This window comes from Vicugna pacos, chromosome 10 (genome assembly GCF_048564905.1).
Source record: "Vicugna pacos chromosome 10, VicPac4, whole genome shotgun sequence".
NCBI classification, from domain to species: domain Eukaryota; kingdom Metazoa; phylum Chordata; class Mammalia; order Artiodactyla; family Camelidae; genus Vicugna; species Vicugna pacos.
The window spans coordinates 63,577,246-63,603,340 of NC_132996.1; the positions used below are offsets into that span (position 1 = coordinate 63,577,246).

General features: G+C 41.3%; 1 protein-coding gene across 12 annotated transcripts in view; it reads left to right on the forward strand.

Annotated features, from left to right (window-relative positions):
- CTNND1 (catenin delta 1) overlaps positions 1 to 26,095 on the forward strand; it is a 49,034-nt gene that overhangs the window by 16,540 nt on the left and 6,399 nt on the right. For 5 of the 12 annotated variants that reach the window (XM_072969995.1, XM_072969994.1, XM_006214075.3 and 2 more), the window contains exons 2-16: positions 8,954 to 9,069; positions 10,281 to 10,570; positions 12,554 to 12,625; positions 13,367 to 13,519; positions 13,876 to 14,411; positions 17,564 to 18,027; positions 19,108 to 19,291; positions 20,214 to 20,331; positions 20,801 to 20,954; positions 21,879 to 21,947; positions 22,714 to 22,841; positions 22,941 to 23,091; positions 23,829 to 24,021; positions 24,373 to 24,487; positions 25,039 to 25,126. In XM_072969995.1, coding sequence (XP_072826096.1) covers positions 10,376 to 10,570; positions 12,554 to 12,625; positions 13,367 to 13,519; positions 13,876 to 14,411; positions 17,564 to 18,027; positions 19,108 to 19,291; positions 20,214 to 20,331; positions 20,801 to 20,954; positions 21,879 to 21,947; positions 22,714 to 22,841; positions 22,941 to 23,091; positions 23,829 to 24,021; positions 24,373 to 24,487; positions 25,039 to 25,126 — 2,620 coding nt within the window. In that variant the 5' untranslated portion in view covers positions 8,954 to 9,069; positions 10,281 to 10,375. The remainder of the gene's footprint in view (positions 1 to 8,953; positions 9,070 to 10,280; positions 10,571 to 12,553; positions 12,626 to 13,366; positions 13,520 to 13,875; positions 14,412 to 17,563; positions 18,028 to 19,107; positions 19,292 to 20,213; positions 20,332 to 20,800; positions 20,955 to 21,878; positions 21,948 to 22,713; positions 22,842 to 22,940; positions 23,092 to 23,828; positions 24,022 to 24,372; positions 24,488 to 25,038; positions 25,127 to 26,095) is intronic. The other 7 variants (XM_006214077.3, XM_072969996.1, XM_006214091.3 and 4 more) reach the window with 4 other exon arrangements.

Here is a 26,095-nt window from a genome sequence, read left to right on the forward strand (position 1 = left end):
ACTGATTTATTTGGTCTAGGCTATGAATGACGGAGAATTGGATAAGAATACTAACAACTGTAACTAATTTTTAAAGTTATTCTTGAGTGAAAAAAGGAGTCAGTGATAGGTAAGAGATCTTAAACTTTTGTGTGTGTGTGTATGCTTCAGTGATAGAGGTTACAGTGGCTAGGCCCTGCTGTTAAATTCTGTTCTAAAACATAGTGTTGCTAAATATTCTTTTTCTTCTATCCTGCCCTAGAACGGCTGACTATTGTGTATATATCTGCCCCAACTGCTTTCACCTGGTCATATCATATCCAGATACTGACTAATTCCTTCTAAGTGTGCTGTTTTAGACTTAGCTCCTTTTGCCCCAACATGTGTGGTCTAAATCAGGCTTCTGCCCAGAGTACTTCTAGCAGATCCAAGAAGGGGAAAGAAGTCGAGGAGAAAAGATAAGAAGTGATAGCATATTAGTAGTTAGTTGTCTGGAATGTCCCTCTGGTTGGAGAACTCTGTGTTGGGCCTTGTGCTTTGCTTTATGCAAAGGGAATTAAGCTCTGGGGGCAAAGGGTGTTACTTTTTTGGATTTCAAGAATTTCTGGCTAATGGAGCTTGACTTCTATTTGCATCTTTGCTTCTGGGGTTTAGGGCTAACATCCACTGAGCTTGTACAAGATAATAGAAAAATGTATCATTTATCCCATTCTTGGTATCAGCTGAAGACACTTATTAGGAAGGGGGGCTTGCTTTTCTGATGAAGTTCCGAATCTATAGCCCCTGACCCACTCCATGGAGAATAGTGAGCAGGAAAAGCTGAGTTTGCTGTCTTGCCCTTTTCGCTGCAAGGGTTACTGTTCAGTTCCTAGTGAGGCTCCTTTCATTCCCTAGGGAAGTCGAGAACTTTGCTCCCAGCACCTGCTAATGCCTATCCTGCCTCTTTGTAGGGTGGAGTCTGCTGCCTTTGGTCTCTGCCGGGCCTCTTAGGAATCAACTTTTTGCTTGTGGGGAAAATAGTTCGAAAGGCTTAGAAAACAGTAGAAGTTGGTGATAGAGAACTTGAGGGAGGATGTGCCCTAAAGTAGTTCTCCTGGTGGGAATATTCCATTGACTGAATTCAGGTTGGGGATCAGATTGCTATGATGAAGCTTTCTATGGGATGTATCACATGTAGCTGAGTATAATAGCAGTAGCTTTAAAATCCCCAGTGTAAAGTGAAGAAACTAGTCAAATAGGAATCTTTAAAATCCTCTCTTCCACTCTGAACCCTTAGATCCTTACACAGTATCTTTCTGCTGATTCTTAAAGGCCTGAGCTTTGTCCCATGTAGTGTTGGCTTGGGGCAGGGAGGAGGGTTGTTTTCCCTGAACATGATAAGGAACTGAGCAGGGCAGAGTGGGAGCTCTGGCTGGTGATTGGTAGACAGGATGCCCTGGAATGCGGTTGGCTTGCAGCCCAGAATCCAGCACTTTGTATTTGTTTGTTTCTGGGAGACTGTGGTCTGGTGCTACTGTGACAGGAAGTGAGAAAGCTGGGAGTGGGGGAACGGAGAGGGGCAATGTCTTTGTGGTTCTCCTGTGAAATCTCTTTGTCTTTGGGGAGCAGCCCTGCTTTAGGGCTCTACTGAGAAGAGAGCAACCTTTGTGTGTCTAATGGTTCTCAGAGCATCTAGCTACTCGGAGGGATTAGGGAGTGTGAATTCTGGTCTTTTGCGTCTTAGCACTTGAGTTATATAAATGGCCTCGATCTTCTAGCACTGGGGATCTCACTGACTTTTATGTGTGCTACTATTATTTATAGATCTCTAGGATTTAATTAAGAAAGGAATGTTAAAAGGAGATAGATGATTATTTATATAATATTTATTCACTGTATATATTGCAGATGCCCTGCTGGGTCTGAAAGGGACAGAGAAACAGGTAATGCTGAGGCCCTACATTTTAGATCTCATCCTTCCAATTGACACTTAACTACGAACAGAGCTGGAGAAACCTACCCATTTTTAATTTCAGTATTGAGAGGTACTGGTAATTCTGTTTGCACTTAACTAGGAATTGGTAGTTTCCTAGGATTTTTTCCCTCTCTGTCTAGACTGAAATAGCACCTAGCACTTTGTTTTCCTCCTCCTCCCTTTTCCCTTTTGTTTTGTGTTTTCCTTGTCCTCCATTCCAGCTGTGAAACAGGCATCTCTTCTCACTTGTGGATTGGGTGGCTGAGTCCTCAACTTTTGCCAAGCTGGCTAGTCCCTGAGCACACACACAGACCGGCCATTGATTGCCCAGGAGGACAGCTGCCCTAGAGGCAGATTGCTAACATACCGCCAGAACAATCCCTCCTCTCTGTTCTGGTGCTGGCCTGCACTGTCTTCCCTGCTTCCAGTTCCTTCTCTTTCCCACCCCACCTCTGATCTCTGCTTTTGGTTTAGTGAGATGTCACATTGAAAATGAAAGTAGGGATATTTGTGATTAGATTTTCTTTCTTGAGGTGTGATTAGAGAATGTAGCAAGTAGCCAGATTTCTAGAGGGGGCCTTTCAGTGGGAAAGTAGGCGATTTTGTACAAAGTAGTACCACTTTTTTCCTTGCACCTTCCCTCCTGAGTTCTTGTTCTTTTTAAAATGGGAAATCTAAGGTAGATTGCAAGTTATTTTTCCCTTTCCCCAAAACTGAGTGAGTAAGGTCTTGTCTTTAAAATGAAGGTGAGACCCAACAGTCTGCATGTTTCCACCTCATCCTTTCTCACCTCCTTTCCCTCCTCACCTCAAAGTTTACTTTTGGTCACCTTCTCTGTTGGAGTTAGATTGACTTTTAACCACAAGAAGCATAGAAAGTTCATACTTACTTAACTGTGTCAAGGAGAAGGAACATGGACTTGGAGTAGAACAGATGTGCTTCCATCACTTACTAGTTATATGATGACCTTGGGCAGGATACTGAATACTTCTGAACAGTTTACTCAATAAAAGGGGCCAATCTTACCTCAGAAGTTATTGGGAAGATTATGTGTGATAATTTATAGGAGGAGGTCAGTAATTAATAACTCACAACTTTTCTTCCCCTGTAAAGTCAGATTTTCTTCTTTCTTTTAGATAGGGAGAAACGTTTCCTTCAGCTATCTGCTCTGTAGCTGAAATAGGACCTTCATACTTCCTCTGATTTCTTTATACTCATACCTTTGCTCTCTCTGTTGCTTGACTTGAAAGGGAGGTGTACTCTAAACCTAATGTCTTGCTGCTCTTGTCAGGGCTCTGAGGAAGACGGACTGTAAATGTGACTCAATTACGTACTTTCACCTTTTCCAAGTCATCTTCAAATGATGGGCAAAGAGATGGTGGGAATGCCAGAGGCAGGTTAGGGGGTTTGTTGAGAAGCTGCCACTTTAAACAAGGAATGTGAGCTCAAACAGTGGATGACCTCTAGTAAACCTTAAGGTTAAGCTTTTTTTCCATGAATTTTGTTTTTTTTCCAAGCTTGGGTTAAGGAAGGGTGTAAAGTGTGTCTTTTATGACAAAAGAGTTAAACAATACCTTTCCATTTTGATTAGAGTTTTTCTCATTTCCCTTTATATACCTGACCTCCCTCTCTTTTTCCCTCCTTTTGTAGGAAGGAGAAAGGCATCTGGCCTCTCCCTTTCCTCCAGTCTGACACCTCCCTCTGTTTTTTGCCCCTCCCTCTTATCTTTGTTTCCTTATCGGCCTCGCCCTAAAGCTCTCCTATCTCCTTATAAGGCTGGGTGAGGTGCCTTTGGCAGGGTTGCAACAGGGATTCAGGTAAGTAACACGGTGTGTCTCAGACTCTCAGGATTGGGAGAAAATTCCGTGTTATCTGTCCAGTGGAGGGCCTTGGAGAGGCACGTGGTTAGTGGGGGAGGAGAAGGAGGCGGCCTGGCCTGAGAGATCAGAAGGACTTGTTAGACCAGTCTTGTGTGTGTGTGTGTCATACGCGCTCCAGAGAGAAGCAGGTTTTGTTTCTTTCCATACCCTTTCAGTCCTGGGCCCCTCACTACCTGAAAGCCACACCCTTCCTTTGCTTCAAAGCCCGTCCAGCATTTAGCCATTTTAGTATACTATGGATTGAGGGGTTCTCAGAATATTTGGGAGGGAAAAAGAAAGCAAGAAAAATGTTCCTTCTAGTTTCTGAATTCAGGGTAAAGATGGTGGAGGTTTTTTTTCTTTCTTTCTTTCTTTTAAAGTCACAGTAAAAACTTTAAATCCTGGGGAATGGGGGTATAGCTCAGTGGTAGGGCTCTTGCTTAGCACGCATGAGGTCCTGAGATCAATCCCCAGTACTTCCATTAATCAAATAAATAAATAAATAAATAAATAAATCTATCTCCCCAAAACTTTAACTCCTGACAGGTAACTAGGACATTTAAGGTGTCCTGTTGAGATTGCCAGCTCAACCTCCTTTTAACAAGGAGTATTAAAAAACAAAAAATCTTATATGTATTTGTTTTCCTTTTATTTCTGAAACTCCGGTCAGGTAGAATGTATCACTTTTTCCTAAGAGGAGAGTGATTTGCCAGAGACTCCCTAAATGCAGCAGAGAGATTCATGGTGGACACAAATCCAATCTTTCCTTGTCAAAGTGAAACTCTTCAGTCAGCCTTTTGGGTTCTCTGAAGTGGAGAAGCTGGGTGTAGATTAAAGCAGATCCACAGAGAGGCTCAGAAACTGCTAAACACCTAAGACAAGGCCATTTCCAGAATATCAGTTTTGTAATTCCTGAGAAGTGCTCAGTTGACATGAGATTGTGAAGTGAGCAGAGTCCTTGTCCTCTTTCTCTCTTTTTACAAATCATATCCAAAATGGGATGATTTGGGGTTAGTATGGGATGAACCTTTCCAGTGAGGCAGATATACTAGAATTGTTCTGACTGAGCTTTGAATTGGTCTAAGCTTTGGATGGGAGAACATCAAGTAGTGGGTGGGGTACTTAGACTTTGGACTTAAGTACAAGCACTCTGTGATAAGAAGCCATAGAAAAACTACTGGCAAAATATATTCCTTTTGATTTAAAAATAAAATGGCAATTGTGTGGTTGAACAGGACTGATTGCTTTGAATTTGGGGGTAAATGCCAGTTAAGGCAAATAAATGTCTTTTAGGTGTCTGGAAGAGCTACCTTTCTTGGTTTGAATGTTATGTAATACAGTTCTGTAGTGTTGTAGGTGCTATATTTTATGGATTAGTATTCTTCAGTAGAAGGCTCAGCGTGCTTTTTAAAAAAGCTGTTTGAAATCCCTAGGATGGTATAGAAGAGGGGTTTTGCTCATCATTGTTTTTAGAGAGAGGGCATAACTTTATGACATTGGATTTGATTTCATATGAATAAATAGGAAGAAAGGAGGAGAGCTGCCTTTGGGGCTGGCTACAGAAAATAAAATTTCTTTCTTAAGAATCCAAAGACCATTTTTGGGGGCTTAGAGTTCTCTACCTCAAGACAAATAATTTTTTCTCTTTCTGCAGAGGCTTACATGCTTAATTCTGGTCATCTCTTTGAGTATACTTTATGTGAATTGCATGGAGGTAGGAGAGAGGTTCAGAGTCACCCAGCCTATAGTTTTACATATATTAGCCCATTAAAGCTAAACTTTGAAAAGTAATAAAAAGTAAAGCTTACAGAGGTTATAACTTCTCCAAGATCTCACTGCTATTTTTTTGGCAGAGCCAGGACTTGAACTCCAGGTCTGGAGTTTTGTTTGGTTTTTCCCTTTAAGAAAGTATAGGATTCCTATAGTTTACAGGATTACTGTGAGTGGGAGAGGGGAACACGTGGAGACATGTGGTATATTCAACAGCCCTACCAACACCAGAAACTCTAGTCCCTTGTGTTAACAGCTATTTGTAGTAGTATTTGTATTAGTAACAATATTAATAGCTTTCTGTGTGTCAAGGCATTTTCTAAGTGCTTTATGTGGATTGTTTCATTTCGTCTCCATAACCACCCTATGTGTTTTATTTCCACCATTTTACAGAAACCTGAGGTTTCTAGGGATTAAGTGGTATTTTGTCCAAAGTCTTATAGCTAAGAAGCAATGGACCTGCGATGTGAATGCAGTCAGTCTTTCTGAAGCCTGTATTCTTAACCTCTAAGGATCATAATTCCAAGTTATATTTCTACAGCCAGTTTACAGTATGATGAATCATTCTGGGGACTGTGCTATTGGGAAGTGTTTTTTTGGTCCTGTTACCTGGTTGGCATTGTCCAACTATTTGGTTTTTCTGGGTATTTGATTTCATTTAAGTTCTTTTGGTTTGGAATTCTTGCAAAATAGACTGAGTATTTGCTGTTTTCATTGCTTGAATGTGGGAGCCTTACTGCAGACTCATAGGTCTTGCTTGCTAAGAGTAAAATCAGTTTTTCTCAGAATGTCTGGTCTCAGGGGAATAGCAAGATTCACTTGTTCACTTTGCCTCCCCTCCTCCCCTTCAGAATTCCTTAATGATCTTTTTATAGTGAGAGCATGTGTAATCCATTGAAAATATTGCGGCAACCTGGAAAGATGTTGGCCTGAAGTCTTAAGGCTTTCCTGACTCTAACTACTAAAATCAGTTAATAGTTTGCATATTCTGGTCTATAGCATAATTTTTCAATGATGTGTATGTATGCCATGGAGAAGGCTCTCAAGTCTCTGAGTTGTGAGGTGGTGTACCATCGTTTGCCTAACCGCTTCATTCATATGTGCCTAACTGCCACATATGCTTTCTTTTTCCTCCCATTTATTTCTTTTCTTCCACTTGTATCATATATATAGACATAATGGATAACCTTTTAACCTAAAGATAAATAGAAACCCTTTCCCATTTTCCTGTGATGTTTGGGAAGAAAGCTCTTAAGAGTTGTAGGAGAGGGGGGCTGGACCATCCATCTTAAAATGTACTTGTTTTTTTGGACTTAACAGCATGCAGTAGAAAGAGAATACAGACTCTGGAAAGGCAAAGATCTAGGTTTAAGTTCAAAATTTGCTATTAACTGAAGACCTTGGGTAATTTCTTCACCTACAAACTGTTTTCTCATTTGCAGTAAAACTTCCTTAGAGTTGTTGTAAAGATTGCCAGGATAATAAATGTAAAACATTCAGTAATTGTTAATTCTTTTCACCTTCCCTTTCTCCTTGGTAATAAACTGCTAAGGCCTCAAATAGTGAATTGAGAGCTCATTATAGCAGATGTGTAATTCTGTGATGACTGCCAGGCATTAGAGAAGCACCCTGTGTCCCTGAAACACTAGTCTAAGTGGGACCTCCTAGTAAATAGTATTGGAGTAGGGAAACCAGCTCATCCACTTCTTAGAACTCAGTTATGCTCTTGATCCGGTTAATTTCATTTGCTAGTTCACAAAATAGTTTTGGGCTGAGGCATTATCATTAAGTAATATAATTGGAAGATAGAAACTAACTCCTGAAACAACTTAATACCTCACATTTGTATAACCTACCTTATCTTACCTGATCCTCACAGCAACTCTGAGTTAGACTGGGCTGGTGGTATTGGCATCTTACAGATGAGAACGTGATGGTGACTTACTGTCATTGGCTAGTGACAGAGCCAGGACTAGGACTGGCCTTCTGAGTCCTAGTCTATCCTACACAGCTCTGCTTCTGTCCTCTTTGAGGCAGGAAATCTCCCCCCCCCATGCTTTTAGGCCTAGGAATCTGATCTTCTCTTCTTAACTGTTCTGCTTTCTCCAAATTAGAGTCAGGTGGTTAGCTTTTAAAGCCATGAAGATGGGGGAAACTAAGGACTTTCCAGATATTGCTTCCTGACATAGAGTCCTGGGTAGAGTCCCTATTACCCCTCCTAACTTGTTGTATTGTACTAAAGTTGTGGGGACAAAAAGTGGCTATTTATGGCAGGGTGACAATTTCTCTGTGCAGCAGGGAGTGTTGTCAGTGTATGCCCCATAGTAGTGGTAGTTTGGGCTTTTAGTAGCAAAGAAGATTATAGGGTGGAGACTGCCGGAGTGGTAACTGCAGTTCAGCCTTGTTGAAACGCAGAACTGGAAGAATCTCTTGAGCAGAGTCCTCTTGGTATAGGAGGTTCTTAGGTCATTGTACATAGTGGATAAGGGCAAGTGCTAAAATGAAGCAAAGGAGATGAAAAGGGAGCAACATTAAAAAAAAAAAAGGCTTCTTACTAAGACCTTTGAGTGGCCTGTGGAATGTAGAGTGGGAATATGAGAAAGCAACAGTGGGCTTTGGACTTAAAGGAAGAACAGGAGTTGAAAAATGATTGTGGGAGCCCAGCTCTGGATAGGAGGAATTTAGAGAAAGGCTACCACAGTCATGGATTTAGGGACTGGATCCACTGGAAGGAGTCTTAGTGATGCAGAATTAATCAAGGAGTTTATTGGTCACCTGTTAATCAGTTCCTCTGGGTACTCTTGAATGCTGTGTACACTCTAAAGCAAACAGGTCCAAGCATTTGTGCTTGGTGGGACTCTGGGGAGCGTGGGAAAGAACTGAAGCAAAAGGCTCAGCCTAGGCTAGTCCCCACATGTCTTCCCCACTGCGACTATTGCGTTGGTTTCTCAATGTCTTTGTGGGCATGTTGGTACTGGGCCTTGAGGTTTCTGCCTTAGGGGTGGGAAGGAGGGGGAAGGGCATTCCAAAAGTGATCCCCCTCCCACCCACCCACTTTGGTTGCTGAGAACAGGGGGTAAATGACTTTTTATCCATATTATAACCTGCTCCTGGTTCTGTACAGAAGTAAAGTAGAGGATCTCTGGTATGATAGTAGAATCCAGGTTTTAGTGAAAACTATATCCAAGGTCCAGGTATTTGAAAACAGCAAAGTCCAAAGGGTATTTGTCACATTAAGCAATTCTAAGTCATATTTTAAATTGCTCCCTTCCATTCCCAGATTGTTTTTTTTCCCCAATACCTGCCCTTAGTCCTCTTATTTTCTTTTTTAATGTATTAGGTATATTTTATTTTCCTCTCATTCCTATTTTTCCTCTAAATATTTCTACAGCTCTCTCCTTCCTGCTTCCTCCTTGCTGTGGTGGCTGGGATGCTTCTCCCATGATTTTTTGAATCTAGACTGGGCTGTTCTCTGTGTTAAACCAATCAATTACGACCTCTTAACAGGTGTGTATGTAAATATGTTTATTAAGAATAAAATTTTTTAAGTGCCTTTTTTTTTTCTGAGGGGTTGATAAGAGGGTGGGGAGTAAGAGGGGATTTATTCTAAAACCTGCTTTTCAATACGGTGTATCTTGAACTGCCCACAAAGTCTCTCGTAGCCAACTTGTAAGAGAAAAACTTCAAGTCTAATGGTTACTAGCCAACTTGCAGTTTATATAATAGGGCATGGGGAACTCTTCATTTCTGTATAACTATCATTTATTGTGTAAACGTATAAACCCTCCATAAATACTTGGATATTTACCCTGAGTTGGAATAAGTAAAGACGTAAAAATACAGTCTGTTTAGAGCTTTCTGCAGGGTGACAGAGATGTTGGAAGTTCCAGCCATTGACTGTCTGGAGGTTAGAATATGAACTACTTTAAGAGATAACTTCATAGTTTGAGCCTAATGCTCCTTTTCCGACTCTGCAAAGGGGTGTGAAGATCAATGATAATGGTGCCTTTTTACACACAGACTTTTTTGCTTTCTTGTCTCCATTAGCCAAGGCACACGTTTTGCCCTCAATATTGTAGAATAGTTTTGAAAAGTAGAAAGGCTTTTTTATAAATGTATCAAATATGAGGGTCTTAGTTTTGTTTTCTGCCTTTGATGGTGGAAAGCTTTTTTTTTTTTTACTACTTCCATTGCTTATTGGCATTTTAATTTAGCATATTCATTTAGTATATTTTGCCACCACTGCAGCATTTTCAGTGTTCAGATTTGGGAGAGGTTGAGTAAGATTTGTACTGCCCCCTATCTCTAGAGGTGGCTTGTCGCTGCAGGACAGTAAGTGCTTATCTATACTGTGGAGTTAACAGTTTTCACTGAGTTGATGCCAGCAAATATTTCCAGGGAAAAATAATCTAATTTTAATCTAATGTCATGACTGCAGGCTTTAGCCACATTCTCCCTCTCCTACCAACAGTGTAGAGACTTGAATCTAGTTGTACCTTTCTTTTCAATAGTTATTTATGGTTGGGTATTAAAGAGGGTGGTGGGCAAAGGATCGTGCTTGAGCAGACACTGGTGATGGGCTCCCAGGCTTGGTGGTGGCTCTCTTTCTGCACTGCAGTAAAACCACAAGAGGGTATCTTTGGCTTTGGGGTTAATAATTCATCTGTCTTCTCTGACCTGTGACCTTTTCTCTCCTCTCTCTTACCTTTTCCCGGTAGTGTGAAGTGAGGGGGGCCTTTTCCCTCCTTCCTCCTCCCTCTGTGATCCACCTTCCTTTTTACCCTGCCCTGCGGCGGCTCTGCCCCTTACCTTCATGGACGACTCAGAGGTGGAGTCGACCGCCAGCATCTTGGCCTCTGTGAAGGAACAAGAGGCCCAGTTTGAGAAGCTGACCCGGGCGCTGGAGGAGGAACGGCGCCACGTCTCGGCGCAGCTGGAACGCGTCCGGGTCTCACCACAAGATGCCAACCCACTCATGGCCAACGGCACCCTCACCCGCCGGCATCAGGTAACCCCTCTCTCCATCAGACCTGCAGGTAGGACTTTGGCATGGTCGTAGAGAGGCAGCCATCCTTGGGAAACTACTGTTCTTGTGGTGATGGACTGTCTAGTACCCATGCTTCATGATAGCCTTTGCAGGGGTGATAAATACTGATTAAGAGATAGGGAATGTTGGCTGCTGTGCGGAGTTGGGAGGACTTATCTCTGGAATCCATTTGACTTCCTGTTTGCTGGAGTGGGGTTTCTGGGTTGGGATGCAATTCTAGTAATGGTAGATCATATAATTTGGAGCTGTACTTAAGTTACTTCTGTTTTTTTCTGTCTTCCCGTACCCATTTTGGTATCAAAAATTCAGGAAATTAAATGCCTACTGCTTAGTGATTGGGGATGTTGGGCATCTTGTATTCTCAATCTCCCTCAGGGAACAGTCTGCTCAGAAGATGTGGCAGTGTCCATAAATTGTATATTCCTGCTCCGTACTCTTTTTGTTGGCTGTGTATATTATGTCTTGGAGGAAGGGGTCATTGTTGACTCTGTTGGTTAGAGTTGGAGAGGGAGCATCATGCTGCTGTTTTACTCAGATAACCACAGGAGCCAGTGGTCTCTGGGTTGGCTGACTCTATGATGTGACTTGGGAGAGTTGGTGTTAGAAATGAGAAGTATCTTGTGTTTCCTATGGTTTCTCTAGTCTGACTTTGCTGTGATGTAATCTGTCTGAGGTTTGTGTGTGTGTGTGTGTATGTGTATGTGTGTGTGTGGTAGGCATTGCCTGATACAGATCTCTTGTGGGAACTTAGAACAGTGTTCATGCTCTAGTAGTGCTTTTCATTGATTACTTATTTATTTTTTAAGACAGAGAAGGTCCTTTATGCTGAGGAACATGTTGAGTGAGAGGACATAATTCCAATTGGGGATGATCAGGAATTTGGAAGCAGTGTGTTTGCAATGTTCCTAGAATTTTTTTAGGAACAAGAATAGAGAGTTAAGGTTGAGAGGTTATGTATTGAAAAGGAGAGCAGGACTGCTCAGCCTTGGAGGTGGTGGGGAATTCCAGGATTTAGTGCACGGATTCTCTGCCTCTTTCTCTTCTATTTTTAACTTTTGCTCAGCAATGAAACCACACCCTTCCTTCTTCCTGAGAGTAATGTTTAACTTCCTCTCCCTACAGCATTACACTCCCTATGTAATGGGAGTAGGGTGGGGGAAGAGTCTCCCAAGGTGGCTGGATCTTACTGTCTTCTATTTGAAGGGGAACAGTCAAATGTATTTTTATGTAGTATTATGTCATTAGATTATTTCCTGATGTTTAAGACAGAACAACTTAAGAGTGACATTTTCGAATGTGTTCTGTGGCTCTGGTAATTAGTGATGAAGACACTGAGATGTCTGTTTGCTTAAGGGGAGCTGAGATACTTTTCTTCCTACTTGGAAAGAGACTCATATATCTTGCTTCTTTCTTTAGAACGCTTCCTTGTATGGGAGTTTCCAGTGGGTGTAGATTGTGAAGATGCATGAAACAATAAAGAAGGCTTTTGGAAACCCCCCAACCTAGCCTTTCCGACCTTCCGTATGTTCTTATGGCTTTCCAAAAAGATTGTGTGTTGGAGAACTTACCTGAGTCTCTGCTGTTTATTCAGCAAATAGGTTTTGAGTACCTATTATGTGCCAGGCACTGTTCAAGGCACTAGGGATACATCATTGAGCAAAACTAACCAAACACAAAAACCAAAAAAACCTCTGCCCCTCATAGCATTTACGTTCTTATGTTCCAGAGACCCAATCTGCCAGAGTTCGAGACCCAGTTCCAATTTTGAGGAAAGTGCTAAGTCTAAGGAGTGATGTGGTTCTTTTATGTGTACTGACAGAAGGACTCCAGGCCACAGATATCTTCTTGAAAGCCCTTTTCCTGTTTGGAAAAAAAGATCATTTGTGTTTCATAGAGCAAAAGAAGGCCACAAAATGAATTGTCTTCTTGTGGGCTGTGTTTCAGAACGGCCGGTTTGTGGGCGATGCTGACCTTGAGCGACAGAAATTTTCAGATCTAAAGCTCAACGGACCCCAGGTAATTGTTTTGGCCCAAGGTCTAGGTTGTTTATTCATATCTTTCTTACTTCCTCAGCCTATAAGTGAATATTGATGTCTTGCAAAGTGCCTGGCACATTGTAATCTCCCATTAATTAATTTCATTGAGGAAAATTTTTAATGGGGAACTTCAAAGTATATATGTAGTTTTATTTTGGAATTAATTATAATGACCATTGACCCGGTATTTGATCCCTAATTACTGCATCCTTATTCTAGAATGGGTGTGGTTCTACTTCATAGAAAACCTTACCTATAATCTGGCTGGTCTTGAGCCTTTGACATATCTGGAGAATAGCACAGAGCTAGGCAGAAGATGGCTCTTACTGAGACTTTTCTGGTTCATCTTATAATTTCTTACTAGGTGAAATTTATTTTGAAGGATCACTGAGATGTAGATGCAGCTGCAGTTAATATAGTTCATATTCACTTAGATGACTAGTAGTACTGGGAAGTTAAATCTGCTGTCTCTGTCACTTGGTTATTGATGCAGCTATAGTTAACTCAGTTCATGTTTGTTAAATGACTAGAGCTAGGAAATTATATCTTCTGCCCATTTGTACAAGTCTGGAAGTGGGGGCGGCCACCACTTTAAAAATCTTGGGGCCCAAAGAAGATGCATGAGGAATCTGTCTTCAGGGAGGCAGTGCCTCTCATTGGGATGGATTGTTAATATATATGGCTTAATAGTAGCTCTTTCTTTTTTCTCTTTTCCACACAGGATCACAGTCACCTCTTGTATAGCACCATTCCCAGGATGCAAGAGCCAGGGCAAATTGTGGAGACCTACACAGAGGAGGACCCTGAAGGAGCCATGTCTGTAGTCTCTGTGGAAACCTCGGATGATGGAACCACTCGGCGCACAGAGACTACAGTAAGATTAAGACTTGCATAAAGTCTGGGATGATGGAGCAGGTCTTCCTGTGGTCTCTGTTAAGGGGAGGGGTTAAGCACTTAATTAGGATGGATGAAGAGCCACTGATCTGTAGTGAAGGCATAAAGAAAGTGATCTCTAGCTATACAGAGAAAGTACAAGAGATAAGGGAAAATCTAGTGGAATGAGGAAGAGAGTCTGCAGTAGCTTCCCATAGAGGCATAGTTACTACCAGCACAATTTTCCTGCCTGACAACTTCCTATAAGATGGAGAGAGGGGTAGATTGCATGGCATTTCTAGGTAAAGTGAACTTAATTTGTTCACTAATTTTTCTTTTCTCTTTCCTTACTTCAAGGTCAAGAAAGTAGTGAAGACTGTGACAACGCGGACAGTTCAGCCAGTCCCTGTGGGACCAGATGGGCTGCCTGTGGATGCCTCATCAGTTTCTAATAACTATATCCAGACTCTGGGTCGTGACTTCCGCAAGAATGGCAACGGGGGGCCCGGTCCCTATGTGGGGCAAGCAGGCACTGCTACCCTTCCCAGGAACTTCCACTACCCTCCTGATGGATATAGCCGCCACTATGAAGATGGTTATCCAAGTGGCAGTGACAATTATGGCAGTCTGTCCCGGGTGACCCGCATTGAGGAACGGTATAGGCCCAGCATGGAAGGTTACCGGGCACCTAGTAGACAGGATGTCTATGGGCCCCAGCCCCAGGTTCGGGTAGGTGGGAGCAGCGTGGATCTGCACCGCTTTCATCCAGAGCCTTACGGGCTTGAGGATGACCAGCGTAGCATGGGCTACGATGACCTGGATTACGGCATGATGTCTGATTATGGCACTGCCCGTCGGACCGGGACACCCTCTGACCCTCGGCGACGCCTCAGGTAGGCAAGGAAAGGGTCTTTCCTAGATAGCATAAAGGGGTAGCTCTTCTTTCTCATTCTGAGTGCTTTTTGGTATTAGAGATACTTTGGTCCCCTCCCCCTCTGCCTTTTTTTTATGGAAGCCCATGCTGTTCTTCCCTTTTCTGATTTTACAAAGTATTGGCTTGCTCTTTTGTCTCCTTTTCATTATAAAAATCATATATTCTAATTATAGAAAACAACGTGTGATGGTTATTGGTCTGTGTCCTGAAGAGTGGCCTTTGCTCCTATGCCAAGAGTTTCTTTCATTTCTGCCTAAGATCTGACGCCCTTTTGGTGATACGGGAGTACCACAGGGGAGCCTGGTGTCTGAGGCTATGGAATACTTGTGAATTTCTTCACCTTCTGGTTTGGTATTAAGAATGGGGTTGAGAGTTTTAGGCTTTCAGGGCCAGAATAGACAGTTAAGGGTACATATAAGAACCCTCCCTGTGGTGGTTTTAATCTCAAGTTCAAAATAAACCTTAATCTCACAAAACCCCTGACGCTTGGTGCTTATTTAGGTTCTTACATTTGATTGTAAAAGTGATGGAGGTGGGGTGGCATCCTCATAGGTTGGTACATTGTTGACACACTGAAAGGTCAGTAAGCAGCTGCCTCTTCCGACTTTATTGCTAATCCTTGGGGATTCTTTGGTCATGTGAAAAAGAGAGTAATGATATTTGGACTGGTAGATGGTTTGCCTTGAGAACATGCCTTAGAATGAGAGTTGGTAAACCTGTTCTGTAAAGGACCAGGTAGAACTGTTTTAGGCTTTGCAGACAATGTATCATTTTTGTTGTATGTGGTTATTCTTTTTACAACCTTTTAAAAATATAAAAGCCATTCTTAGTTCTGTACAGAAACAGGTTTGGCCTATGGGCTGCCAACATTAGAATAAATTAGAGACAGTGTTTTCCAGGCAAAGAGAAATAATAAGAATTAAGGGAGAAGATTTATGGATGTCTTAATGGTAAGGATATCCTGGCAGCTGTTGTTGAATTTCTGCATGAGGTCATGACTTTCTAAAGCAAATGCCTTAGTGCTCATTTTCCTCATATTAGGTGGCTTTGGTTAGTGAACTGGGCTGGGCCCAGGAGTAGAAGCCTCGTTGTCTAAGCCTGAGTCACTTACCTTTCAGGTATCTTTTGGACAGCAGATCCAACTCCCATGTGACTCACCTTTTATTCCTCGGGTGAGGGTAAGGGGGTGCACCGGACCTCAGCTGGTGCAGCTTGGAGCAGTGGTAGATAATAGCTTTCACCAAAGGAGTCTGTCCAGGGTGTTGGCTCCTGCTTGTTGACAAGTCTGCTTTTCCCGACTTCCTCATTAGTATAGTGATTGGATTTAGGTGAGTGCAGGTGGCCAGGTCATTCTGTTGTCCCTAGCTGTGGCAACTGACATAAAGAGAGGATTTGGGCTTGGTTCTTGGGTTTGTTCCAGGGTGGTTCTGGACTTGGAAACCTGCTTGACTAGCAAGAACATTTGCTGCTTCCTGTTCCAGGCCGAGGAGAGCAATACAAGGTCAAACGAAAATAGTAAGGCAGAATGATTAGTAGAAAAACCACTGAACCAGAAGACCTTGGTTCTAGTCGTGCCTTTGCCACTAGCTGCGTAGCCTCAAGCAAGTCATTTAATCTTTCTGGGCACAGCTTTGTTTGTAAAACAAGGGAAAGAATGTCATGATCCCCCTCTTGTAAAAATATCTCAAGTGACCAAAATCTTGGTTCTAGTAATTATTTTTGTACTTGCTTATATTGAAATAACAATAAAGGTGAGAACATGCTCACTACAAAACTGAAAAGGAACTACTGTTAACATTTTGGTACATTTCCTTTGTGTTCTTTTTTGCTATACATGTAAATATACTCTGACTTTATTTTTCCCATACTAAAATGGAATCTTATGTAACACACAGTTTAGTAGCCCACTTAAAAAACTTAGCTATATATCCTGTTTGTTTTGTTTAAATAATATTAAAAAATAGTGATATTTTTACTAAATGCATTGTCTACCTGAATCACTGTTGACAGCTATGAGACAGGCCCTTTGCTCAGGTTAATAACCTTGAGGGTTTGGTGACAGTGGGAGTGGTTTTGTGGAACAAACAACGGGCTTATTTGGAGAGTTCCACACAATGGATTCTCCTCTCCTGTGGGAGCCACAGAGTGAGATGAGCTCACAGATAATGGGTCTCTTCCTTCCTGGTGGTTATGAATAAATAATAGTGTGACAGACTCACCCTCTAGTGGTTGTTGGTAGTATTGAAATAGGGAGAAATGTCTCCGGTTAGACTTTATTCTTTACCTTCAATTGCTTCGTTTCTATTCCTTTTCTGAGTGCCTGGGTATCCCAAATGTGATGGTGGCCAGTAATGTCTATTTTGACAGAATTGGAAGTATTGTCTTTAGAAATGGGAGGCTAGAAATCTTACCTCCTATACATTTGTTGAGTAGCAGAGATGATCTTGGGATGAACTGTGCAGATTAATGTTCAAGCTCATCAATACCAAAAGCTAGGTCCTCATGAGGTAGCAAGAAATCCTATACTGCTTATACTATTATTACTTCCTTTTTTATAATTTCCAAAATAGGGTTAGGAGAGGCTTAAATATGAAGTGTTTCAAGGGTCTTATCCCATCAGCTGTTTCCTGTGTGTGTAAATGCCTCATTTCCCCTTTAGCAAAAGCCTTATGAGAGCTGTTCTCAGACATTGTGTGCTGATTTCTGTGCTGTTGAGTCGGTTGCTTTCATTAACTCTGCTGTCTGAAGGTTATTTCCATCTCTGTCTATCTGGAGAAGTTAATAGCTGTAAGGCATCATTCAAATGCTAAGCAGTCAGGATTTGGTTCTTTTTTGTGATTAACTATCTAAATAGCTTGTTACCCCTCTAAGCTAGTAAACTTCACAGAAAAAAATGGTTTTAATCTAATTGCAGATGCCTTTAAAATTACAACCTTATATCATTAAGAAAAATTGATCAGTATATCCTTTATGCAAAAGAGAAATAAGATCTAGTGTACTAGAGCTGGGATTACTCCCTCCTTGACGATTAGGGGCAGTGGGAGCTCTCCAGGAAACCAGACTTTGACAACTTAATGTATTCCTTTTTGTCTTGGTTCTTCCACATTGCAGGAGCTATGAAGACATGATTGGTGAGGAGGTGCCATCAGACCAGTACTATTGGGCTCCTTTGGCCCAGCATGAACGGGGAAGTTTAGCAAGCTTGGATAGCTTGCGCAAGGGAGGACCTCCACCCCCTAATTGGAGACAGCCAGAGCTGCCGGAGGTTATAGCCATGCTAGGATTCCGCTTGGATGCTGTCAAGTCCAATGCAGCTGCATACCTGCAACACTTGTGCTACCGCAATGACAAGGTGAAGACTGATGTCCGGAAGCTCAAGGGCATCCCAGTACTGGTGGGACTATTAGACCACCCCAAAAAGGAAGTGCACCTTGGAGCCTGTGGAGCTCTCAAGAATATCTCTTTTGGGCGTGACCAGGATAACAAGATTGCTATAAAAAACTGTGATGGTGTTCCTGCCCTTGTGCGATTACTCCGAAAGGCTCGAGATATGGACCTCACTGAAGTTATTACTGGTGAGTTCTGGGCCCAAGGGAAACTGCCAGGTTAGGGTCAGGGTGTTATCCCTAGAGATACTGAGAGCTAGAAGGATTGCTAGTCCTTTGACTTTTGATTAAAGGCTGTAAACTGGTGGCTTTTGGGTCAAGTCCACCTCACAGATTTGGATCATGAAAGATTTTCAAAAATTTAAAGCGTTATTTGCTAATGTTTTAAATGCTGATTTCACCCAAAATTCCGGATTTTTGCCTTCTGTTTAAAATGTGCAAGAACAGGTTACAATGGATCTGTTTTACTACCTGGCTGTAGTTGGTCTGAGTTGATTGGGGCATGTGCTTTGCAGTTTGCAATAATCTCCAATATGTTGTCTCTGACTAACTACTGCCATATAGGAAATTGTCTCCCAAACATTGAAGCTGAGTGTCAGTTGCTGCTTATTCACATTCTTGTAATTTCTTTTAAACACCTGCTTGTCCTCACTCACGTGCTTAGAACATGCTGACATTTTAGCTTGTGGTCCTTGCTTTAGAAGAGTGTTTTTCAGATTGTGGGTTGTGATCCATCAGTGTGTATTGAACACAACTTTGTGGAACACAAGGGAAAGAAAGAAAGAAAAAGAAGTAGTGTAGACCATTAGTTCTCAAGTAGGGGTGATGTTTCCCGCAGAGGACCTTCAGAGGTCTGAAGATATTTTTTGTTGTCATAACTCAGGGAGGTCGGGAGGGAGTGCTGTTGGCATCTAATGAGTAAAGGCTAGAGATATGCTAAACATTTAACAATGGAAAGGACAGCTCGCCCAAAATGTCAGTGGTGCTGAGATTGAGAAGCTCTTGTGTAGGTAAGCCCAGAGAGTATTGCTTACCTAGAGTATACTCTTGTTTTATGAAACCTTATTTTTATGATTATATATGTTTGTATTGAGCCATAATGTAAAATATATTTCTTATTGTGAGTCACAAACAAAAGCCTGAATGTCTTTACAGGTATTTGATCATTGGGGAAGACTGAGAAATGATGGAATAGGAGATTTTCTTTCGCATTCTTCATATGTATTGTCTTGGGTTCTGGAGAGCTATCTGATGAGTTGTCTCTTTCAGGAACCTTGTGGAATCTCTCATCCCATGACTCAATCAAAATGGAGATTGTGGACCATGCACTGCATGCCTTGACAGATGAAGTGATCATTCCACATTCTGGTTGGGAGCGGGAACCTAATGAGGATTGTAAGCCACGCCATATTGAGTGGGAATCTGTACTTACCAACACAGCTGGCTGCCTCAGGTAACAGAAGGACTTTGAGAGTATGAAGATGGAATTAAAAAAATTTTTTTAATTGAAATGTAGTTACAATCTTAGTTTCAGGTGAAGATGGAATTTTTGAGGACAAACTTAAATTTCTTTTAAAAAAAAGTTTAAATTTCTTAGCTTGTCATTCAGCCTCCATTCCTATCTGTATCACATATCATGACTCCAACCTGTCTTGTTACCTTTGTCACTGCTCCCTTGCATGCTATATATGTCTGCGATGTCGGTTTACTTGCTGTTCCCCACATGTCTGAACTCACTTGTGTGCAGCTTTGACTTTGTTCATATGATTTGGTAAACCGTTGTTCAGTACCTACCACGTATAAGGCAGTTGTTTAGTCCTGGGCTTGCATGTGTCTGTGTCCTGCCTTCAGTTATTTGTATTTCAAGTCAGGCTACAATAAATGCAACAAAGGGAGTATAGAATACTAGAAGGATAGAATGAGGAAGAGCTCTTCTGTCTGCAGTACCTTTCTTGCTTATTTATCTTCTGAGGCTAAACTCAAGTGCTTTTATTTCATGAAAGTTTTCCTGATTTCTTTTTCTTATCTCCTATAAATGTGCAGTGTATTCTTTCTCTCTTTGGAATATACCCCTGTGTACTGTGCCCCGTTCTTCATTTGTGCTTCCATACAAGAAGTATTTTTTCCTACCTTAAATTATTGTTTTTGGTATACTTTATTTATACTCCCTTCTGCCCCCAGACTAGTTATAAATGTCCTGAAAGTAGGAATTGTTTTACTCAACTTTATCTCAGCTCCAGTACCTTCCTTATAACAAGTACTCATTATTTGTCATAGTGAAGATAAAAAGTATTAAGGTGGCTTTTAGATGTTAAGGATATTAAGAGAGGACTTCTGGATTTTAGTCATCTTGAAGCCTCTCCTTTTCCTCTCAGGAATGTCAGCTCAGAGAGGAGTGAAGCTCGCCGGAAACTTCGGGAATGTGATGGTTTGGTGGATGCTCTCATTTTCATTGTTCAGGCTGTGATTGGACAGAAAGATTCAGACAGCAAGGTAAGTTAATGGGTGAGTGAATTCCATTCACAGTAACCATGAGGTACCCATAGTGCAGACCTATCATCTCAGGCTTTCAAATAACATTATATACCCCACCTACTTCTTAAAGTGGGTGTTTACCGTAAAAGAAAACTGTTTCCTTTAGAATTTCCTTCACCTGTGTAATATATTTTAAAGCTGTTTAGCCATACTTCCAAGAGAGTACATTTTTTTCTAATTAGGAAAAAGAGTGACCCGGAGTTTTGTGTTATACGTCAGATGATAGCAGAAACCTTCCATTAGCCTGAAGCTACAAGAATTTTTGGACACTTGGGGTACTTAAGAGGCATTGTGAGAGATGATGGATTAGGCTATGCTTTTGAGGATCAGTGTTTTAAAACTTGAATTATGGAAACCTGTACTTACTCGGAAATCACTATAGTCATTCTCCTCTCTTACTGAGACTTTTTTATCTTGTGATCCCAAGCTTGTGGAGAACTGTGTTTGCCTCCTTCGGAACTTGTCATATCAAGTTCACCGGGAAATCCCACAGGCAGAACGTTACCAAGAGGCACCTCCCAGTGTTGCCAATAATACTGGGCCACATGCTGCCAGTTGCTTTGGGGCCAAGAAGGGCAAAGGTGAGTCTTGGTTCCTTGTTCTTTACTCCTTAACGTAGGATGAGAAGAGGAAGGAACATTTAGCTTTGGGTACAAAATACTTGGTGAGCAGCAGGAATCTGCCTAGTCAAGGATGTCTTTTTGCTCTGCTGCTGCTTCCCCTGTGTCTTGTGCTTCATTCGTGGTGGTGGTGGTGGTGGTGATGGTGATGTTGATGATGATAGTGATGGTGGTGGTGGTGGTGGTATTGGTATTGGTACCAGTGATTGGACAGTGAAGGCTGAGAACTCAACTAATCTGGAGCCTTCTCCCCCATTCCTCCTTTGTGTTTCCTGTGTTTTTCTTTTCCTCTCTGCTTTCCTGCTTATTTGCTCATGATCCTGTTGACATCTTTCTCTCGCATTTTTCTTTCTTCATTTCTCTTCTCTGCTTTCAACCTTGGGTGATGCACTGGAAGATGAGTGGTTCTCCAGAGGTGAGTGGAATCTTTTAAGGCGCTTATCGACTTCTAATTTGCATGTTTCGGTTTTAGCTTCCATGGTATTTCCTTGCCTAACCCTTCCCTGTGGATGCATGTAGGAAAATTCAGTTGAGGAAGACCATTGAAACAAGTTTAGCTCTTCTGAGCTAATGGCTCATGGCATGCTATTTCTGGGCAGCAGCCCTAGTTATCAAAACTCAAGATAATAGCAGTGATAGTGGTTATACTCACCTTACCCATCTGCTGCCTGTTTTCTGTTCTTGTTTCTGCATAGCCTCCAGCTGAGACAAGCTGGGGACCTTGGTTTTGTTGTTTGTTTTTTTTTTTTTTTATGTTTTGTGTTTTTGTCCTTCTTAATGCATTTCTGATCCAAAGATTTTGACTGAAGAATAAAAGAAATATACCAGGTGGACTCTTCCCTTTCTTAAACTTTTTACTCCTTTCCCCTTTTTTAATTTCCAAAGGGAAAAAACCCACAGAGGATCCAGCAAATGATACAGTGGATTTCCCTAAAAGAAGTAGTCCTGCTCGAGGTAAGTTATCTTTTTCTTCTTAGACTCCATGGGTCTCAAACATAGTCCACAGACTGAGTACTTGGCAGCCTAACAGGGTATACAGTATGTTCACTGTTTTGTCTTTTCTGACTTATGGATTTGATGTGATGGTGAAAGTATTTGGAAACTGTAATTTTATAGCAGTAACTTGTAAAGGACTGCTTGTTTTGGCAGCTATTCAGATTACTTGAGGATACGGTAAGGTCTTGATGGTAATCTAGACCAGGAGCTTAGGGACTACCCTAAGTAGCCACTAAGTAGTAGTCATGGGACTTAAACTTGACTTGTTATAGGAAGTCTCCTTATCACAGTCTGGATCTTTATATTCATCAATACGGTAAGACCAAAGTTCACAGCTCTCCGTGGATATAAATGGTTAGATGTTACTAAATCTTTGAGAGGCCCTTTTACTTAATCATGGTTAAGGTGGGCAGAATGACTCAGTTACGCTAGAAGTAATTCATTTGAGATGAAGAATCTTTAACTCTTGAGTGCCTTCATTGAGTAAATGAATCCCTTGGGAAACAAGCAAGGCTAAAGCAAACTGGGAGAGAAGAGTCAAGGAGGAAGAAGGGAGAGGAGTTGGATAAATGATACTCAAGGAAGCCTTGTAGTTTTGCTTTTGGGTGGGCGGAGGGCTTAGGGAGTCTAATGGTGTGGGAGCATAGACCCGTCACTCCAGCCAGCCGGAGCCTGTCATCGTTACTGAGAAGCATCCTCTGCTTTCTTGCCCTTTCTTGTGCAGGCTATGAACTTCTGTTTCAGCCAGAGGTGGTGCGGATATACATCTCACTCCTCAAGGAGAGCAAGAATCCTGCCATCCTAGAAGCCTCAGCCGGGGCCATCCAGAACTTGTGTGCTGGGCGCTGGACGGTGAGTACCTTTACCAGGAGGTGAGAGGACTTACTAACAAACTAACTAGTTTGGTGCCATCTGTAATCTGTTTTACTTCTTTCCATGTGCTGCTTGCAGTATGGTCGATACATCCGCTCTGCTCTGCGTCAAGAGAAGGCTCTTTCTGCCATTGCTGACCTCCTGACCAATGACCAGGAGCGGGTTGTGAAAGCTGCATCTGGAGCACTGAGAAATCTGGCTGTGGATGCTCGCAACAAAGAGTTAATTGGTAAGGAGTTGGATGTTAACTGTTACCTCAGCGTCTGGTACAGTACCTTTAATCCAGCAGGTACTAAATTTATTTATTGAAATGACTGAGAGGAAGGATCCTAGGCCCCCCCACAGTTTGTGAATCTAAGAGTTGGAGAGGGTTATAGTTTAATGGTTCTTTGAAAGACAGGAAGTGATGCATTAAAAAAAATAGAATAATAATAGCTATTATTTATTTAGCATGTACTTTGTTAGTAGGGATTATTAAGCATTTCTGTATGTTCTCATTTAGTTGTCACCACTTCACAAAGATCCTTTTTTTTTTTTTTTAATAGAATAAGGAAACTGAGGGTCAAGGAAGTTACGTAGTTTGGCCAGAGTTAATATAGTTCATAAGTTTGGTAGAGCCCAGTTTTTGGCGTTTTTTTTTTTTCCTTCAAATTCACAATGACTCTTCTATTGAACTATGATAATATTCAATATGCTGTTTTCATTAGAATATCTGAATGGACTGTGTACCATGTTACATTGTGACTGAAGGAGAAAACAAATAAAAGAATAGGAAGGATAATTCATTCATGGCTGTCCAGGTCCTTTGCCCTTTTGAAATGATAATCCTATAGGAGAATGAAGTTGATTTGTATGAACAGTACCTATACTTGATAGGATCAGTGCAATTCAGTATAGGGTTAGTCTCCTCAGAACCTGACTCAGCTTGTTCTCCCTGCACTTACTCCTCCTGTCTTGCTGCTGTAGGTAAACATGCTATTCCTAACTTGGTAAAGAATCTGCCAGGAGGGCAGCAGAGCTCTTCCCAGAATTTCTCTGAGGACACTGTGGTCTCTATTTTGAACACCATCAATGAAGTTATTGCTGAGAACTTGGAGGCTGCCAAAAAGCTTCGAGAGACACAGGGTATTGAGAAGCTGGTTTTGATCAACAAATCAGGGTGAGCTTAACACTTTAAGTTATAGCTGGAAAAATTTGAATATGAAGGGGAAGTTGCTAGGAAAGGAGCTTTTCCCTTTTGCTCTTTAATTTTTTTTCCCCTTGTTAACATATAAAGTGTGAAGAAGTATGGCTCTTTTCTCTGTCTTAATGTTGATCCAAACATTGATAAGACTTCCAGCAAACATTTTTTTTTGTGTCACTCTTTGAGTTAAAATACCAGACTTTGTGAGTATTTGCTCTTGCTCATTTTGGAATTTATATTCTTATGTTACATTGTATTAGAGAGTACAAGTTCTCAGCTTCTTCCCTGGTCTTACATCCAAATTCCATATGTTACTTTCTTTAAAAGGAACCGCTCAGAAAAAGAAGTTCGAGCAGCAGCACTTGTATTACAGACAATCTGGGGATATAAGGAACTACGGAAGCCACTGGAAAAAGAAGGATGGAAAAAATCAGACTTTCAGGTAGAATAAATAACTGTTTGGACTGAGACTTTGATCTTTATTTTCCCCCTTGGTTTCCAGTAATGCTTTTTGTGTTTGGTTTCTTCTATCTCCCTATCACACTGAGTCTACTTTTGATGCAAGTCTGTTAGTGAGGAAATCATTTGGTTTACTCTTCCCAAAAAAGAAGGTGCCTATAGTGCATTTGCTGCTCAGATAGCTCTGGTCTTCCTGTCTGTCATAGCGTAGTATGAACACTGGTGCAGGGAAGTATGGTGGCCTTCTTGACTTTTCTCCAAATCTGCCATAGCCCTTTGAAGTTTATCATTTTCTGAGACTTTATCTCCTTCTGATAGTGTTTGGTACCTTTGTAATCTGTTCAGGAACATAAATAGAAGCCATTATATCCTAGTTTGTTTTACTAAATAGGTATTTACATAACCCTTATGAGTTACCTTTTGGTAAGAGTTGTATTTGGAAATAGGGACCTAAAAAGTCCCTGCCTATTAAGGAATAAGATGTTTGTGAATTCAGTACCCTGTGACATTATTGCATTTTATATTTGACTCCAGGTGAATCTAAACAGTGCTTCTCGAAGCCAGAGTAGTCATTCCTATGATGATAGCACTCTCCCTCTCATTGACCGGAACCAGAAGTCAGGTACATTGTCCAGGGGGCGTACCCCTCTGCTTTTATTCCGCCTCTGCTCTTCTTTAGTGGTTTACTATCTATAGGATGTATATTTATTTCTGAAGGAACTAGTCGTTTGGTAGAGGAGAGTAATACTTCACTTCAGGATTATAACATAGAAGCTGGTAGGCCTGAGCATTAGAAAATAAACAGGCAGCCTGGCTGTGGTCCCCTATCTCTGCTTGTGGACTTAAAATGAGTGGAAAGTGAACCCTACTCACCTTGTTTTCTCTATTGAAGATATAATTGGCATATAACATTGTATAAATTTAAGATGTACAACATAATGATTTGATATATGTATACAGACAGTCCCTTATCATGGTTTGGCTTATGATTTTTCAACTTTATAATATGGTGTAAAAGTGATACGCGTTACATAGAAGTCGTACATCACATTTTGAGTTTTGATCTTTCCCTGGGCTAGGGAAATGCAGTGGGATACTCTCTTATGCTGGGTAGCAGCAGAGAGCCACAGCTCCCAGTCAGCCACACCATCACGAGGGTAAATAACTGGTACACTTAAAACTGTTCTGTACCCAGACAGCCATCCTGTTTTTTACTTTTACTCTAGTATTCAATAAATCACATGAGATATTTTTATTTTAAGTAGTTTTGTGTTAGGTGATTTTGCTGAGCTGTAGGCTGATTGTAATTATTCTGAGTATGTATAAGGTAGGCTGGGCTAAGCTACGATGTTCGGTAGGTTAGGTGTACTAAATGCATTTTTGACTTACATTTTCAACTTAAGATAGGATTATTGGGAAATAACCCAATTGTAAGTCCAGGGAAGATCTACATATTTTTCCCTTTTAAATTTCCATATAATACTAAGTAATAAGTGTTTACTGTGGAAAAATTAGAAAATGCAGACAAACCGGAAAAATGGCAAGAAGAAGATCACTTATTTCTGCTACCCAGAGATAGCCACTGCTATTT